The sequence below is a fragment of the Mesoplodon densirostris genome, chromosome 5 (assembly GCF_025265405.1).
Source record: "Mesoplodon densirostris isolate mMesDen1 chromosome 5, mMesDen1 primary haplotype, whole genome shotgun sequence".
NCBI classification, from domain to species: Eukaryota; Metazoa; Chordata; class Mammalia; order Artiodactyla; family Ziphiidae; genus Mesoplodon; species Mesoplodon densirostris.
The window spans coordinates 122,493,482-122,507,630 of record NC_082665.1 but is presented as its reverse complement, the minus strand read 5'-3'; the positions used below and the strand labels follow the sequence as shown (position 1 = coordinate 122,507,630).

Below are 14,149 nucleotides of genomic sequence, written 5' to 3'. Positions count from 1 at the left end.
CTACTGAAGCCCGTGTGCCTAGAGCCCATGCTCCGCAACAAGAGAAGCCACCGCGATAAGAAGCCCGCGCACCGCAATGAAAAGTAGCCCCTGCTTGCCATAACTAGAGAAAGCTCACACGCAGCAACAAAGACCCAACACAGCCAATAAATAAATAAATAGATTTATTAAAAAAAAAAAAAGCTAAAGGAAGGGGCTGTAATGAAAGCTGATGGCAAAACAGAAGAAACAAATGAAAACAGAAAACATTTAAAAACTGATACCATGTTTCACACGTGATGGTTGACCAACCCCTAGGCCACAGGCCACCTCCGAATGTGGTGTACTTGTATATGGAGAAATACTATGTTATGACTTCTAAGCCATTTGACATAAATCACTTATGTCCTCATAGCAGTTAGTTTACTGAAATTAAAACATAATTCTGGGGCCTAAGAAGTTACTGTAGAAGCTGTCGGTTTTAAATCTCTAGCAAGTATATTTTCTCCAGGTATTATTTTGCAACTCTAAGGAAATGACCTGGTTGCCTGGATGTTCTCTTCACCCAGATGTAAGAAAGCCACCAAATATCTCCCTCATGATCTAAGGTCCAGAGCCCACAAATACAGTAACCAGCATGCTCTTTGGAGAGCATGTAATCATTACTTTAGCCTTTTCTGTTAAAAAGAAACCTAGACTTACTCCTCCTTTGACCTCTTTCCACAAATAAACAAACAAGGCAGAACAAATAAAATTCCATGCCTACCACCAATGAAAGTAATAAAGAATGTGGTTAACGCTTACAATGTCTGCACAAAAGGCCTTGGGAAAGTTACAAAAGAATCCTGGAATCCTGTCATTGCCGTTGGATTGAAAGCAGTTGCTCCAAGTGCCTGCAAATCTTGGGGTGAGACTCTCAGCACTTTTGCTGAATCACCAGACCCAAGTGAGCCATGGAATGTTGGGTCCTGAACTCAAAGCTGTAAAGGTGAAGCAAGTTTCAACAGTCTCACCGATTCCCTCTGCTAAAGGGCAGAGTCCAGTCAGTGGAGAATTTGTCCCTTTGCACAATTGGTTATTCTGAATTCAGGGGATTTGTTCCAATTCATAGTTTAATTTTTCCACTTTATACTGAGTGATTCTGTCAGTGATTCTTTTGGGACAGAAGAACACAGTTCTTCTTTGAACACAAGGTCACATGAACTGACTAACTGCCATCTACACGGTCAGTGCTACTGATGTCAAACCAGCCTTGAACCCATAAATCCAAATTAAGCAACAGTTTTTGGTAACAGGCAATCACACATTTAATTATTAACTCATGCCTCTAGCATGAGTACAGAGCTAGTGGTTCTCAAGTCAGGCTGCAAATCAAATTTAGGTAGCAGCTTTAAAAAAATACAGGTGCCTTATTTGTCTTAAGATGCTGATTCAGAAGATGTGGGGTAGTGCCCAAGCAACTGTTTGTTTAAAAAGCTTTCCGAGTGATTCTGATGCTTGGGGATAGAAACTGTCATACAGGTACTGATATAAACGATCCCACATGGTAGAGAGGTATAGGCTCTATGCTTCTCAAACAGGGACAGGAGACACTGTACCAAAGACTATTCAAAGCCACACAAAGAGCACTGTGCATCTTTCGGGAATGTCAATTTTATTTGACAGGTAAATATTTTAAAATGTCATTTGTATTTTGGGTGGTGGTTACATAGGTATATACAATTGTCAAAACTCATTTAAGATCTGTACATTTAAGTGTATGTTTACCTCAATAAAAAGATCACTTTTATATTAAAATATGGATAGATTCTGGAATACAATGCAAGATCTGCATTTATTTTGTAGATGAACTCTGAGACTTCAAAGAAATCTCCCTCTTAGATGGACTACCTTAGGCTAGGTCCCCATATCCAAGGGGGCCAGGGTGGGCATTAGGGCTTGAAATTCGAGGGGAAACCTTTTTGGAAGGTCCCACTGGCTTTAGAAATCCTTTCACTTCTAATGCTTTTCATTCATTTTACTACCCATGACCCACTCCCCTCTCTTCTTGTTTTTTTACTTTCCACATATTACTGGTCTTTTTGCTTTAAAACACCCCAAATCCTCAAAAATTTAAAGTTCCACTCTTCCTTACCATTGGCGATTTTGTTTGCTACTGAGCAGATGGTCTACTGACCCTTAGCCTCATAAATCACTCATTGTAAGGACATTTTTCACTCAAAAATGTGTTTTAAAAGGTTCTCGTCCTGTGATAAACCACAATGAAAAAGAATATGAAAAAGAATTCATATACATGTATAACTGAATCACTTTGTTGTACAGAAGAAATTAACACAACTTTGTAAATCAACTACTTATTTTCCTTTTTTAATCAGTAAACTTTTTTTTTTTTTTTAAAAAGGTTCTCAGCTGCAGGAGCTGGTTGTGGTGAGGGACTGACTCTTAAGAATCACAACCCCCCCCCCATTTCCTGACTTTGTAAAGACAAGAGTGGAGGGTTATTGGCAAGGGTTAGAGAAAATAACGGTCAAAAGTAACTAGGCTCAAGGGGCTCCTCTTATCTCCTGTGGCCAAAGGGCTTAACAGTGAATAGAGCCCAAGGTTGTTAGTCTGAAGCACGGTCTGGTCCAATGGCTCTGGGTAAGTTACTTTATCTCTCGCTTGGGAGATTCCGCGTCCTCCTCAGAGACACGACTTAAAGAGTACACATCCGCTTACGGATTTAACTGCCGGTATTAATCTTCACGGACTGCAAAGCCACAAAAATATGAGCGTACAAAAAAAAAAAAAGCGTGTAAGTCAAAGCCTCGAACCTAAGGGACGCAGAAGAATGACAACGCAACGCCAAAACGACCTCGCCGCACAACCGGCGCCATCCAGCCACCCGCGTCCCAGCAGCCTTTGCGAAACCAGCCCGCAGCCCCCGGAGCCCCGAGGCCGGGGGCGAGGCCGGGAGCGCGCGCCACGCCCCCTTCTGCGCAAGCCCCTAGCCCCCTTTCGCCCCGACTCTGCGTAAGTACCACCCGCCCTACGCGGTCTCGAAATGGCTCAGCGTGGTGGACTAAGGCGACAGGCCTCCGCGGTTCGACCTCTCACCTGCTCGGCACAGGCCTCCGCCTCCAGCTGGTCCCGCCTCCTCCTGACACTCCGCCGGCCGCGAATGGAGGGCCCGGGGAAAAGGCCTGGTTGTGGCAGGAGAGAGAGTGTGTTTACCCCTCACCTCACGCCGAGCGGGCTGGTTTCAGCCCCGCCTCCTCCTCTCCGCCGTTTAAAGCGGTGGGTCGCCCTCCTCCTCCCTCAGAGAAGCGGCTCCACAGTTGGTGTCTCCGGGGTTGGTTTGGCTGGGTGACTCCGCGTCAGCCTGCTGTCTACTGCGAGAGGGCCTCGAACTTCAGGTGGAAGATGTCGGAAAGTAACTTGGCAGAGCGCAGCGACGGACGCGAGAGGCTGGTGTCTGGTGCTAAAGTCGTCGCCCAGGCCCTGAAAACACAGGTGTGCTGGACCTTCCTGATTGAAAGGCTCCTACGGCAGCCGACGGGGACAGAGACGTTGTCTTGGAAACGGGAAAGCGGCGGGGGAGGGCAGGAGGGAGCTTTGCTGGAGGTTTTCCTTTTAGCGGCCTCATTCCTCTGTTCTTGGCCCCCAGGATGTGAATTACATGTTTGGCATCGTAGGCATCCCGGTGACCGAAATCGCCCTTGCTGCCCAGGAGGTGGGCATCAGATACATCGGGATGAGGAACGAGCAGGCGGTAAGTATGGACTCGGAGAGCCGAATGCATGATTGGGGATGAGTAATAGTAATGGCAAATTTTCCACTGAGGACAGTCCCGCTTATCGCTCCTCTCATACTTTACACGTATCAATCACAGCAATCCTAGGAGACAAGAACCATTGTTAATCCTAGTTGCAGATGAGAAAACTGAGACCCAGAGGGGTTAAGAAACTTGCTCAACGAGGCAGCTGGTATTGGCAGAGCCAGGATTTGAACTTAGGTATTCTGGGTCTGGAGTCCATGCTCTTACACTGTACAGTATTGTACTCTGCTCAGTCTAGAGTGTCAGAATTGGAAGGGACATTTACCTGGTCTGAATCCTGGCCCCTGACCTTCACTCTATAACTAACAATTATTATGTGTCTGTGTATTATTTGTCCGGTCTGACTTCCCTATTAGGCTCTGAGCTTCAGGGGGTCACGGATGTTATTTTTTCTTGACACATCTGTATCCCCAGTGCGTACGTAGAGCCTGCACTTGATAGGAGGTCCGGTAGTACCTGCAAGGTGAATGGGTGAAGGCCAAGTCTCATGTTGTATAGTAGGTGGCTCTGCAAGGTGACAGGCATCACAAATGGTAAAGACGTGATTGGACTCCAGAGGTGTCCTAAGTCCCAGTCCAGTGCTCATTCCACCTCATTACCTTGCCACCCTTCTCGGAGGCTTATTTGGAAGCACAAGAAAGGAAGTTAGGACATTTTGCCAACCCAGTCTCATTTCTTCCTAAAGGGCATTTAGCATTTTTCCAGGTTATCTTGTATTTAATTTAGCACCTTCCCTGTCTTCCTGTAATGAGCTGAAGTGCAGTTTAAAAATAAAAACTAACCATATGAAGGCCATGAAGGAAATTTCAACAAATCCCCAAGGATTGGAAACAAGCAGTATATGTGACCTGACCATATGGAAATAAACTGGAATTCAATTACAGAAAGATAGAAAATCCCCAAACATTTGGAAATTCAATACGTTTGAATCCTTTGTAAATATTTGAAAAGATTAATAAAATCAATAACCTTCACGGCAGACTGATTAAGAATAAAAGAGAAAAAATACAAATTACCAGTGTCAGGGGTGAAAAAGGGGATGTCACTATGGACCCTAAATAACCAGTGGGGTGAAGAAGAAATCACAATGGAAAATGGAAAACATTTTGAATTGAATGATGATGAGAAGATGAGATCTCAAACATGTAAACTACAGCTAAAGCAGTTCTTAGAGGAAATAGTTTTAAATGAATCTATACTTAGTAAAGAAGATCAAAAATCAGTGCTCTAAGCTTACATATTAAGAAGCTAGAAAAAGAAAACCAAAGTAAACCCAAACTGAAAGTAGTAAAATAATAAATACAAAAGCAGGAATTGGGCTTCCCTGGTGGCACAGTGGTTAAGAATCTGCCTGCCAATGCAAGGGACGCGGGTTTGCGCCCTGGCCCGGGAAGATCCCACATGCCGTGGAGCAAGTAAGCCCGTGTACCACAACTACTGAGCCTGAGCTCTAGAGCCCGCAAGCCACAGCTACTGAGCCCACGTGCCACAACTACTGAAGCCTGAGTGCCTACAGCCCGTGCTCCGCAACAAGAGAAGCCACGACAATGAGAAGCCCACGCACCGCAAGGAAGAGTAGCCCCCGCTCACTGCAACTAGAGAAAGCCCACGCATGGCAATGAAGACCCAACACAGCCAAAAATAAGTAAATTTATTTTTTTTTAAACAGCAGAAATCAATGGAAGAGAAAACAAAGAAACAATAGAGAAAAATCAACAAATCCAAAAATTGGTTCTTTGAAAAGGCTAATAAATTTGGTAAATCCCTAGCAAGACTGATGAAGAATAAAAGAGAAAAAATACAAATTATCAGTATTAGGCATAGGGCTTCCCTGGTGGTGCAGTGGTTGAGAGTCTGCCTGCCGATGCAGGGGACACGGGTTCGTGCCCTGGTCCGGAAAGATCCCACATGCCGAGGAGCGGCCGGGCTGTGAGCCATGGCCGCTGAGCCTGCGCGTCTGGAGCCTGTGCTCCGCAATGGGAGAGCCCGCAACAGTGAGAGGCCCACGTACTGCAAATTAAAAAAAAAAAAAAAATTAGGCATAAAAAAGAGGACATTCCTATTGATCCTGCAGATGTTTAAGCAATTATAAGATGATATTATGAATAAACTAGATGATATGGACAAATTCCTTGAAAAACTAAAAATTAGATGCTTAAACCATTATTTAAAATTTACAGGTAGAACATTACTTGTTAGAATGAAAAATGTTCCAATTCCCCCTTACTTGAGAGTGAATTATTATATACATACTTTATACATGTATAATACTTAATAATGCTTATTACTTAATATGATTTAATACTATTAAGAGTCTCAAAATGCTTAAGTCCCAGTGTTTTTTCTTTGTAGGCTTGTTATGCTGCCTCTGCAGTTGGATATCTGACAGGCAGGTAAACTCAAGTCTATGTTTTATCTCAACTTCTTTTTTTAAACTGAGTTATAGTTAACATACAGTATTATATTAGTTTTAGGTGTACAGCATAGTGATTCAGTGTTTTTATACATTATGAAATGGTCACCACCATAAGACCAGTTCCCATCTATCACCATATAAAGTTGTTAAAATATTATTGACTGTGTTCCTATGCTGTACATTTCATCCGGATGACTTACGTATTTTATAGCTGGCAGTTTGTACCTCTTAATCCCCTTCACCTATTTTATCCATTCCTCCACACACCTCCCCTCTGGCAACCACCAGTTTGATCTCTGTCTCTGAGTCTATTTTCTGTTCATTGTTTTGTTTTTAAGAGTCCACATATAAGTGAAATCATATGGTATTTGTTTTTCTCTGTCTAACTTATTTCACTAAGCATAATATCCTCCGAGTCCATCCATGTCGACACAGATGGCAAGATTTCATTCTTTTTTATGGCTGAGTAATATTTCATTGTGTGTGTGTATCAATCACATCTCTCTCCATTCATCCATGGATGGGCACTGAGGTTGCTTCCATATCTTGGCTGTTGTAAATAGTGCTGTGTGAACATAGGGGTACATATATCTTTTGGAATTAGTGTTTTTGTTTTCTTCTGATAAATACCCAGAGTGGAATTGCTGGATTGTATTTAGTTTCTTGAGGAAGCTCCATACTGTTTTTCACAGTGGCTGCACCAATTTAAAGGCTGTCTTAAATAGAGGTTCTTAAGAAATTACTTTATAAATTGAAGATGGCAAGTTGAATTATATGGAGATACCTTTTTCTTCAGTGCTTTCAGCTTAGCAAGTCGTCTAAGGTAAAGCATTCAAGTTCAATTTAAAAACTTGGGGCAGAGCACTACATTTCAGAACTACTTCCTGGCAAAGACCAATTTACATGATATATTTGTTAAGAAAATTTTTAAAAACACTGTTTTTCCATATAGAAATGTACTCAGTAGTCAAAAATTTGCTTCTATATGCAGTCAACTTGATTTAGCCCAAATATACTAGGAGCAAAGTATAAAGAGGTTAGTGAAATACAGTGTGAGGATGGTAGGTACCTTATTTCTTGCAGGAAGACTGATACAACCTTTTTCATTCTAATTAAAAAAATACTCTAATAATTGTTTTACAATTGTAGTAAAGATCTATATATCCTGCCTTTGAAGTCCAAGAAGGTGACATTTCACCCTAAAGAGATATGAATCAAGTATTGCATTTGACCTGCTTTTAATAAAATTAATTCTGTTTTGCTTTTAGGCCAGGAGTTTGCCTTGTTGTTTCTGGCCCAGGTCTCATCCATGCTTTGGGTGGTATGGCAAATGCAAACATGAACTGTTGGTAATTACTTAAAACATTTTCTTAAAAATCTCAATGCATGATTTTACCTAGTGGAGCAACCACTGATCTGTGGTGGGAAGACCAGGGGTCAGGTGCTTGAGGAAATGGCTTAGTGAAAAATTAAGAGTTAGGAAGAAAATAAGAAAAAAAATCAACAGCTCTTTTACCTAGAAAAAAAGACTATTAATATTTTGGAATGAATATGTGTATATTCCATATCTATCTATCTATATATATGTGTGAATGTGTGTATAAGCCTCTTTACTTTAAGTGAAGAACTGTTTATCAAAGATCCCAGCTCAATATGCAAGAATGTATTTAATTTTTCACCTTGTCTTGCATAACTAGCAGGACAATTGAAATCTTATATTTATTGAGTTGGCTTTATAAGCGGATTAGTTGCTCTTGCTCTTAATCCCATCTCTGGTTCTTTACTCATAAGATCACGTTAAAGGGGGCTATGTTTTGATCAGTTCATAAAATGTTTAAATTTCTGTGGGAAGGACATTGTTTTCTTTCTTGCCATGTGTTTCCTACTTTTTAGGGTTTGACTTCTTTTCTTTCGTCCTTCCTACACTTTCTCTTTCTTATCTACTTTAGTGTCTGATAATTTTTGAGTAACTTTAACTTTGCTGTATCTTTTTTTTCTCCCCAAAGCATAAGAATTTTATTGCTGAGGAATTTTTTTCATTCTGCCATTTCCAAATAGACTCATTTAGAAAAGTGTGACAAAAGTTTTTTTCTTCTCTTAATGTCAAGAATAACAGGAAGGGCATAACAATTCATTTTACATCATCACACCCAGAGTTTAAGAATCAGTATCCAAAAGAGGCAGGGGAGAGAGGGGCATGGAGGAAAAATATTTACCACAAATTATAGATTTTTCCAAAATTGAGGAAGTGTTCTCTCACACCAAGTTGTTTCCTAAATCTTTCTAAATTGGCAGTTTTTAAGGGAAAATGTAATTCTCTCTCTTTCTCTCTTTTTTAACATTCATTGAGTGTTCATTATTTATTAGGTACTTGCTGAGTACTTTACATGTTGATCTCATTTGTAATTCTCTTTTTAAAAAATTAATATTTCAGGCCCTTGATTGTGATTGGTGGTTCCTCTGAAAGAAGTCAGGAAACAATGGGGGCCTTCCAGGAGTTTCCTCAGGTACCCAACTCTAAGATCTTCCCTCTATCATTTTAGTAACGTAAGTATACTCCATTAAGATTTATGGAGAAGAAATTAAAACTCCTGTCTGCAAAATAAACAATTAAAATAAAAGTACCAGAGATATTTTAAAGGTAATTTTCCTCAACTACAAGAAACTCTCAATGTGGTTATTAAGAAAGCTTAGGCTCTGTTTAGGAGCAATCTTCCAAGAAATACACCTTTTTGACAGAAATTTAAACTCTGAAAATAAGCTCTTCAAAGAGTCAAGAAAATGCAGGAATAAAAATGGTTTGGGACTATCAGACTTTGAGGAAGAGAAAAGTTGAGAGGAAAACTCCTACTCATACCTGTGGGACTAAGACTACCAACTGTTAAGTAGATTTTATATCAAAAAGTATTAAGAGAAACAGTTTCTATTGAATATACAGTGCTTCAAAGTACATTAAACAGTGAAAAATGAACACTACTGAATTTATGCCAAACAGCATAACAACAAAATATATAACAGGAAAACTGGCAGAAATGTAAAACTAGATTATTATTGTAATGAGATATAACAGATGAAGTTGTGTATTCCTGGCTGTAGAATTTCTGGGTCCAAAGATATACTTGCTTACATTTTTAGGAGACATTGTCAACTTCCCTTCCTATTTATATTCTCACCAGAGTTTATGAGAGTGCCTGTTTTCCTGTATTATGGTAGATGCTGGGTATTATCTAACTTTTTTATTTTTGACAATCTAAGAAATGAAAATTGTGTCTTGTTTTGATTTTCTTCCTGAATCACACCAAGGCAGAGATTTGGTTGTACTGTGAATAGGCTTTTAAGAAGCAATCTAGGTAATGCATTTTTCTCCATCTTGCCTCTAAACATAATAGAAAGTAATGGCTTAACATTTTGTTGTCTTTCAGAAGAGTAATATGATACATGAGCTGAATTTTAAGTGATTTTCTTTTCACATATAGGTTGAAGCTTGTAGGTTATATAGCAAGTTCTCTGCCCGGCCAAGTAGCATAGAAGCTATTCCCTCTATTATCGAAAAGGTACAGTATTTAATTACAAGCTCTCCAAGTCAGCTGGTTTTTCTCAATTGCTTATACCTGTGTTACTTTTATTCTCCATAGAATGAGTAGCAATTTGGAATATATTCAGGCAGTTAGCAATGATATTGATAAATAGCTATGTACATTTTAATATTCACTGTCATTAACTTAATTAAAGAAACAGATAAAATAAATTATTTTGGAAAAAATTTCCCCTCTACTTTAGTTTTTAAAATTATTTTAAATTATGGAAAAATAAAAAGAAGGATATAATGAAACCGTGGGTACCCTTGCTCTTATGCTTTTGCAAGATTATTTTTGAAAATAATACTTATATTATTAAGTATTATTACTTAAATTTTTGAAAATTAGTACTTATTACTTAAATTATTTAAGTATTATTACTTAAATTTAAGGTTTTGAAAATTAGTACTTATATTAGTATTAATATAAGGCCATCTCTTAGTTGATTAAACAGCGTATTATAAGTTAGTTTTATATGTGAAGTTACATTTAAGCTGTTTCAGAAACCATGTGTTATAGAAACCATTTGATACATGTAACAACATCACAGTTTCTGAAACCTTTGCCAAATCATTAGGATTAGGAAGCAGGTGAAAGTAATGTTATAGAGTAAAGACTTGGCAGGCAGAACCTAGTAAATAATTTCTAGGACTAAAGTGTCATAGAAAATGAATTTTAAAGCCCTAAGTGTGTATTTTTTTCTTACCTCTCCCCTTTTAAACAAAAATATCTTTAAAAATATATAGAGGGCCTCCCTGGTGGCGCAAGTGGTTGAGAGTCCGCCTGCCGATGCAGGGGATACGGGTTCGTGCCCCGGTCTGGGGGGATCCCATATGCCGCGGAGCGGCTGGGCCCGTGAGCCATGGCCGCTGAGCCTGCGCGTCCGGAGCCTGTGCTCCGCAACGGGGGAGGCCACAGCAGTGAGAGGCCCGCATACCGCAAAAAAAAATAATAATAAAAAATAAAATAAAATAAAATAAAATAAAATATATAGAATCAATAGAGGGCATTTCAATGTAATTAAAATTGGTTACTTCTAAGGATGTTGCATCAACTAAGGATGTCTAGAAAAATCAAAATAGTGTTCATTTCACAATTTTAAATTATCTTTGAGTGGAATGTGATAATAAGGATTGAGATTTTTAAAATATTTTCTTCCATTTGTAATGAACTTAGGCAGTGAGAAGCAGTATTTATGGTCGTCCAGGTGCTTGCTATGTTGACATACCTGCAGATTTTGTGAACCTCCAGGTGAATGTGAATTCTATAAGGTGAGTAATAGTTAACTGGTGTTCTTTCTTAATTGTGTTACCATAATGCTTACCTTTTAAAAAGAATTTACCTAACAGTTTATAAGTTAATCTTCAATTTGTCTTAACTTTTGAAGATCTAGTAATTAAACTGAATCCTGGCCAAAGGGCTTAATTCTCTTAATTAAAATGGCATTATTTAGGAATTATTTTGGGGTTTAATTACTAAATCAAATACTTGGAGCTTCCCAAACTCCTCATTTGAAATTATTCTTTCAGTAACCATAAAAAACTAATCCTCATGTAGTATGGTTACTTAGAGTCTTCATGGTATAAACCAAGAGATGAAGTGACTATTGAAAAATAGTAATTTTCAAATAGTTCTAGTAAGAACTCAGCATAAAAAATTTTAGTCTGTCTCTGTGATTTAAAAATATTTCAACACCAGATGTTACTATGATTTGCCAAGTTCCCTTATTCCATAAATAAACACTGAGTGAACATTAAGTACAACAGACTGGTATCTAAGTCACACCTGGTAAGGATGGGTACTTGGGTTAATGCATCACCCTGAGTACCATTTAGCACATTCCTGCTGTCATGGACCTAGTGACTACAGAGAGACAGTGGGCATTTCTGTTCACTCAGAACCAAGTAGAGGTTTCCATTTGGGAGAGTCAGACAAAAAGGACATCTATTCTTCATAATACCTGAACATGACAATCAAAATAATATTATTGGGGTTGGGGGGAGATGTGCCTTAGGTAAGTTAACTCTGTAAGCCTTCTTTAAAATTTTTGTAAAGATTTGGATGTCCTTTTTTGGTATTATATGCCCAAGTTTTGTACAGTATGATGTTTATTAATTAAGATAAATGAACTAAAACACTGAGGAGTTGGTGTCTAGAAATGCTTAACTGTGACAGTTTTAATATTTAATATTTCTTTTACTAATGCATATTGTGGTACTAAAATATTGAGTTACTCAGTGAGTGGAAATATAGTGAGGCAGTTAAAAGCATGGACTTTGGAGACAGAAAAACCGATTTCAATCCAGTCTTTGCCACATGCCATCTGGGGACCCCAGGCAAGTTACCTACTTTTTGAGTTTTTTTTTTTTCACAGTAGTGAAACAGAGATAATGGTAATACCTAATCTCATTATTTTGAAAATTAAATAAGGATAAATGGCACATAGTAGGTATGAAATATTAACTTTTAGTATGTTTTTTATTATTACTACAACAACTACTACGTCAGTGTGAAGCCATTAACTCAGATTTCCTGTCAGTGAATTGCTCCTTTGGTTGTTAGATGATCTTAGGGAATAAATATTAATTTACCAGGTATGATAAGGATATTATGGTTACATGGGAGAAAGTCTTTATCTTTTAATTTTTAAGTCTTACTGTGGTAATCTACTGTCAAATGGTTTAGGAAGAAATGTATATGTATATTTATGTGTGTATGTGTGAAGCAAATGTGGTAAAATATTAGTAGTTGAATTTACAGGGTGGGCATATGGAGTTTATTATACTATTTTTTCTACCTTTTTATGTATTTGATATTTTCACAATAAAAAAGTTTAAAAGTTGGCCTCCTAATTAACAGGGCTCTTTATTTCCAGGTACGTGGAGTGCTGCATGCCACCTCCTGTTAGTATGGCAGAAAGCTCTGCTGTATGTATGGCAGCATCTGTTATTAGGAATGCCAAACAGCCCCTTCTTATCATCGGGAAAGGTAGCATTGAATGGAACTCTAAATCTTGCTGGGCTTTCAAAAGAATGCTGATTCTGTTTAGAAATTGTCTTCATTATTTATTAGCATCGGCTCTAATGGTTGAAATTGGAATAAAAATTCTCTTTATTCATTTAGCATTATTTATTGGTTTTGAAATCATAGAATTATTCTAGAATGCCTGGAATATCACCTATTACATTTCTTTTTTTTGTAAATTTATTTAGTTTATTTATTTTTGGCTGTGTTGGGTCTTCGTTGCTGAACGTGGGCTTCCTCTAGTTGTGTCGAGTGGGGGCTACTCTTCGTTGTGGTGTACAGGCTTCTCATTGTGGTGGCTTCTCTTGTTGCAGATCATGGGCTCTAGGCGCACGGGCTTCAGTAGTTGTGGCACTTGGGCTCAGCTGTGGCTCGTGGGCTCTAGGCACACAGACTTAAGTGGTTGTGGCACACGGGCTTAGTTGCTCCTTGGCGTATGGGATCTTCCCAGACCAGGGATTGAACCCGTGTCCCCTGCATTGGCAGGCGGATTCGTAACCACTGCGCCACCAGGGAAGTCCCTGTTACATTTCTTATGAATAAAATGTGTTTTTTTCCATTATGAAGATTACACATGAATATTATTTTTTTTTTTTTTTTTTTTTTTTTTTGCGGTATGCGGGCCTCTCACTGTTGTGGCCTCCCCCGTTGCGGAGCACAGGCTCCGGACGCGCAGGCTCCGGACGCGCAGGCTCAGCGGCCATGGCTCACGGGCCCAGCCGCTCCGCGGCATATGGGATCCTCCCAGACCGGGGCACGAACCCGTATCCCCTGCATCGGCAGGCGGACTCTCAACCACTTACACATGAATATTATTAAAAATTTGGAAAATCCAGAAGATTAGAAAGAAGAAATCCCTTCATCCAAAGAAGATCATTTTAACATGTAGTACTTTTGTATTCCTTTTTGCATTTATATTTTATACATTGTGATCATACTGTATAGACAGTTTTTTGTTTGTTTGTTTGTTTGTTTATTTTTTGCGGTACGCGGGCCTCTCACTGCTGTGTCCTCTCCCGTTGCGGAGCACAGCCTCCGGACGCGCAGGCTCAGCAACCATGGTTCACGGGCCCAGCTGCTCCGCGGCATGTGGGATCTTCCCGGACCGGAGCACGAACCCGTGTCCCCTGCATCGGCAGGCGGACTCTCAACCACTGCGCCACCAGGGAAGCCCTAGACAGTTTTTTTTTAAGTATACAATCTAATATCTTTTGGTATATTTACAAAGTTGTGCAGCCGTCACCACAATCAATTTTAGAATATTGTCATTACCCTCCCCCAAATCCCACATCCCTTAACTGTCACCCCAAACCTCCTTAGCCCTCTGCCCCAGGC

General features: G+C 39.4%; 2 protein-coding genes across 4 annotated transcripts in view; one reads left to right on the top strand and one right to left on the bottom strand.

The window, feature by feature from the left end:
• BTD (biotinidase) overlaps window positions 1-3,516 on the bottom strand; it is a 46,324-nt gene extending 42,808 nt beyond the window's left edge. Inside the window, exon 1 of one of the 2 annotated variants that reach the window (XM_060099459.1) lies at window positions 3,076-3,516. The gene's annotated coding sequence lies outside the window, so the exon portion shown is untranslated. The remainder of the gene's footprint in view (window positions 1-3,075) is intronic. The other variant, XM_060099460.1, reaches the window with a different exon arrangement.
• HACL1 (2-hydroxyacyl-CoA lyase 1) overlaps window positions 2,985-14,149 on the top strand; it is a 41,501-nt gene continuing 30,336 nt past the window's right edge. For both annotated transcript variants that reach the window (XM_060099458.1, XM_060099457.1), the window contains exons 1-8: window positions 2,985-3,471; window positions 3,626-3,730; window positions 6,149-6,189; window positions 7,481-7,561; window positions 8,647-8,719; window positions 9,689-9,766; window positions 10,967-11,061; window positions 12,666-12,778. In XM_060099458.1, coding sequence (XP_059955441.1) covers window positions 3,382-3,471; window positions 3,626-3,730; window positions 6,149-6,189; window positions 7,481-7,561; window positions 8,647-8,719; window positions 9,689-9,766; window positions 10,967-11,061; window positions 12,666-12,778 — 676 coding nt within the window. In that variant the 5' untranslated portion in view covers window positions 2,985-3,381. The remainder of the gene's footprint in view (window positions 3,472-3,625; window positions 3,731-6,148; window positions 6,190-7,480; window positions 7,562-8,646; window positions 8,720-9,688; window positions 9,767-10,966; window positions 11,062-12,665; window positions 12,779-14,149) is intronic.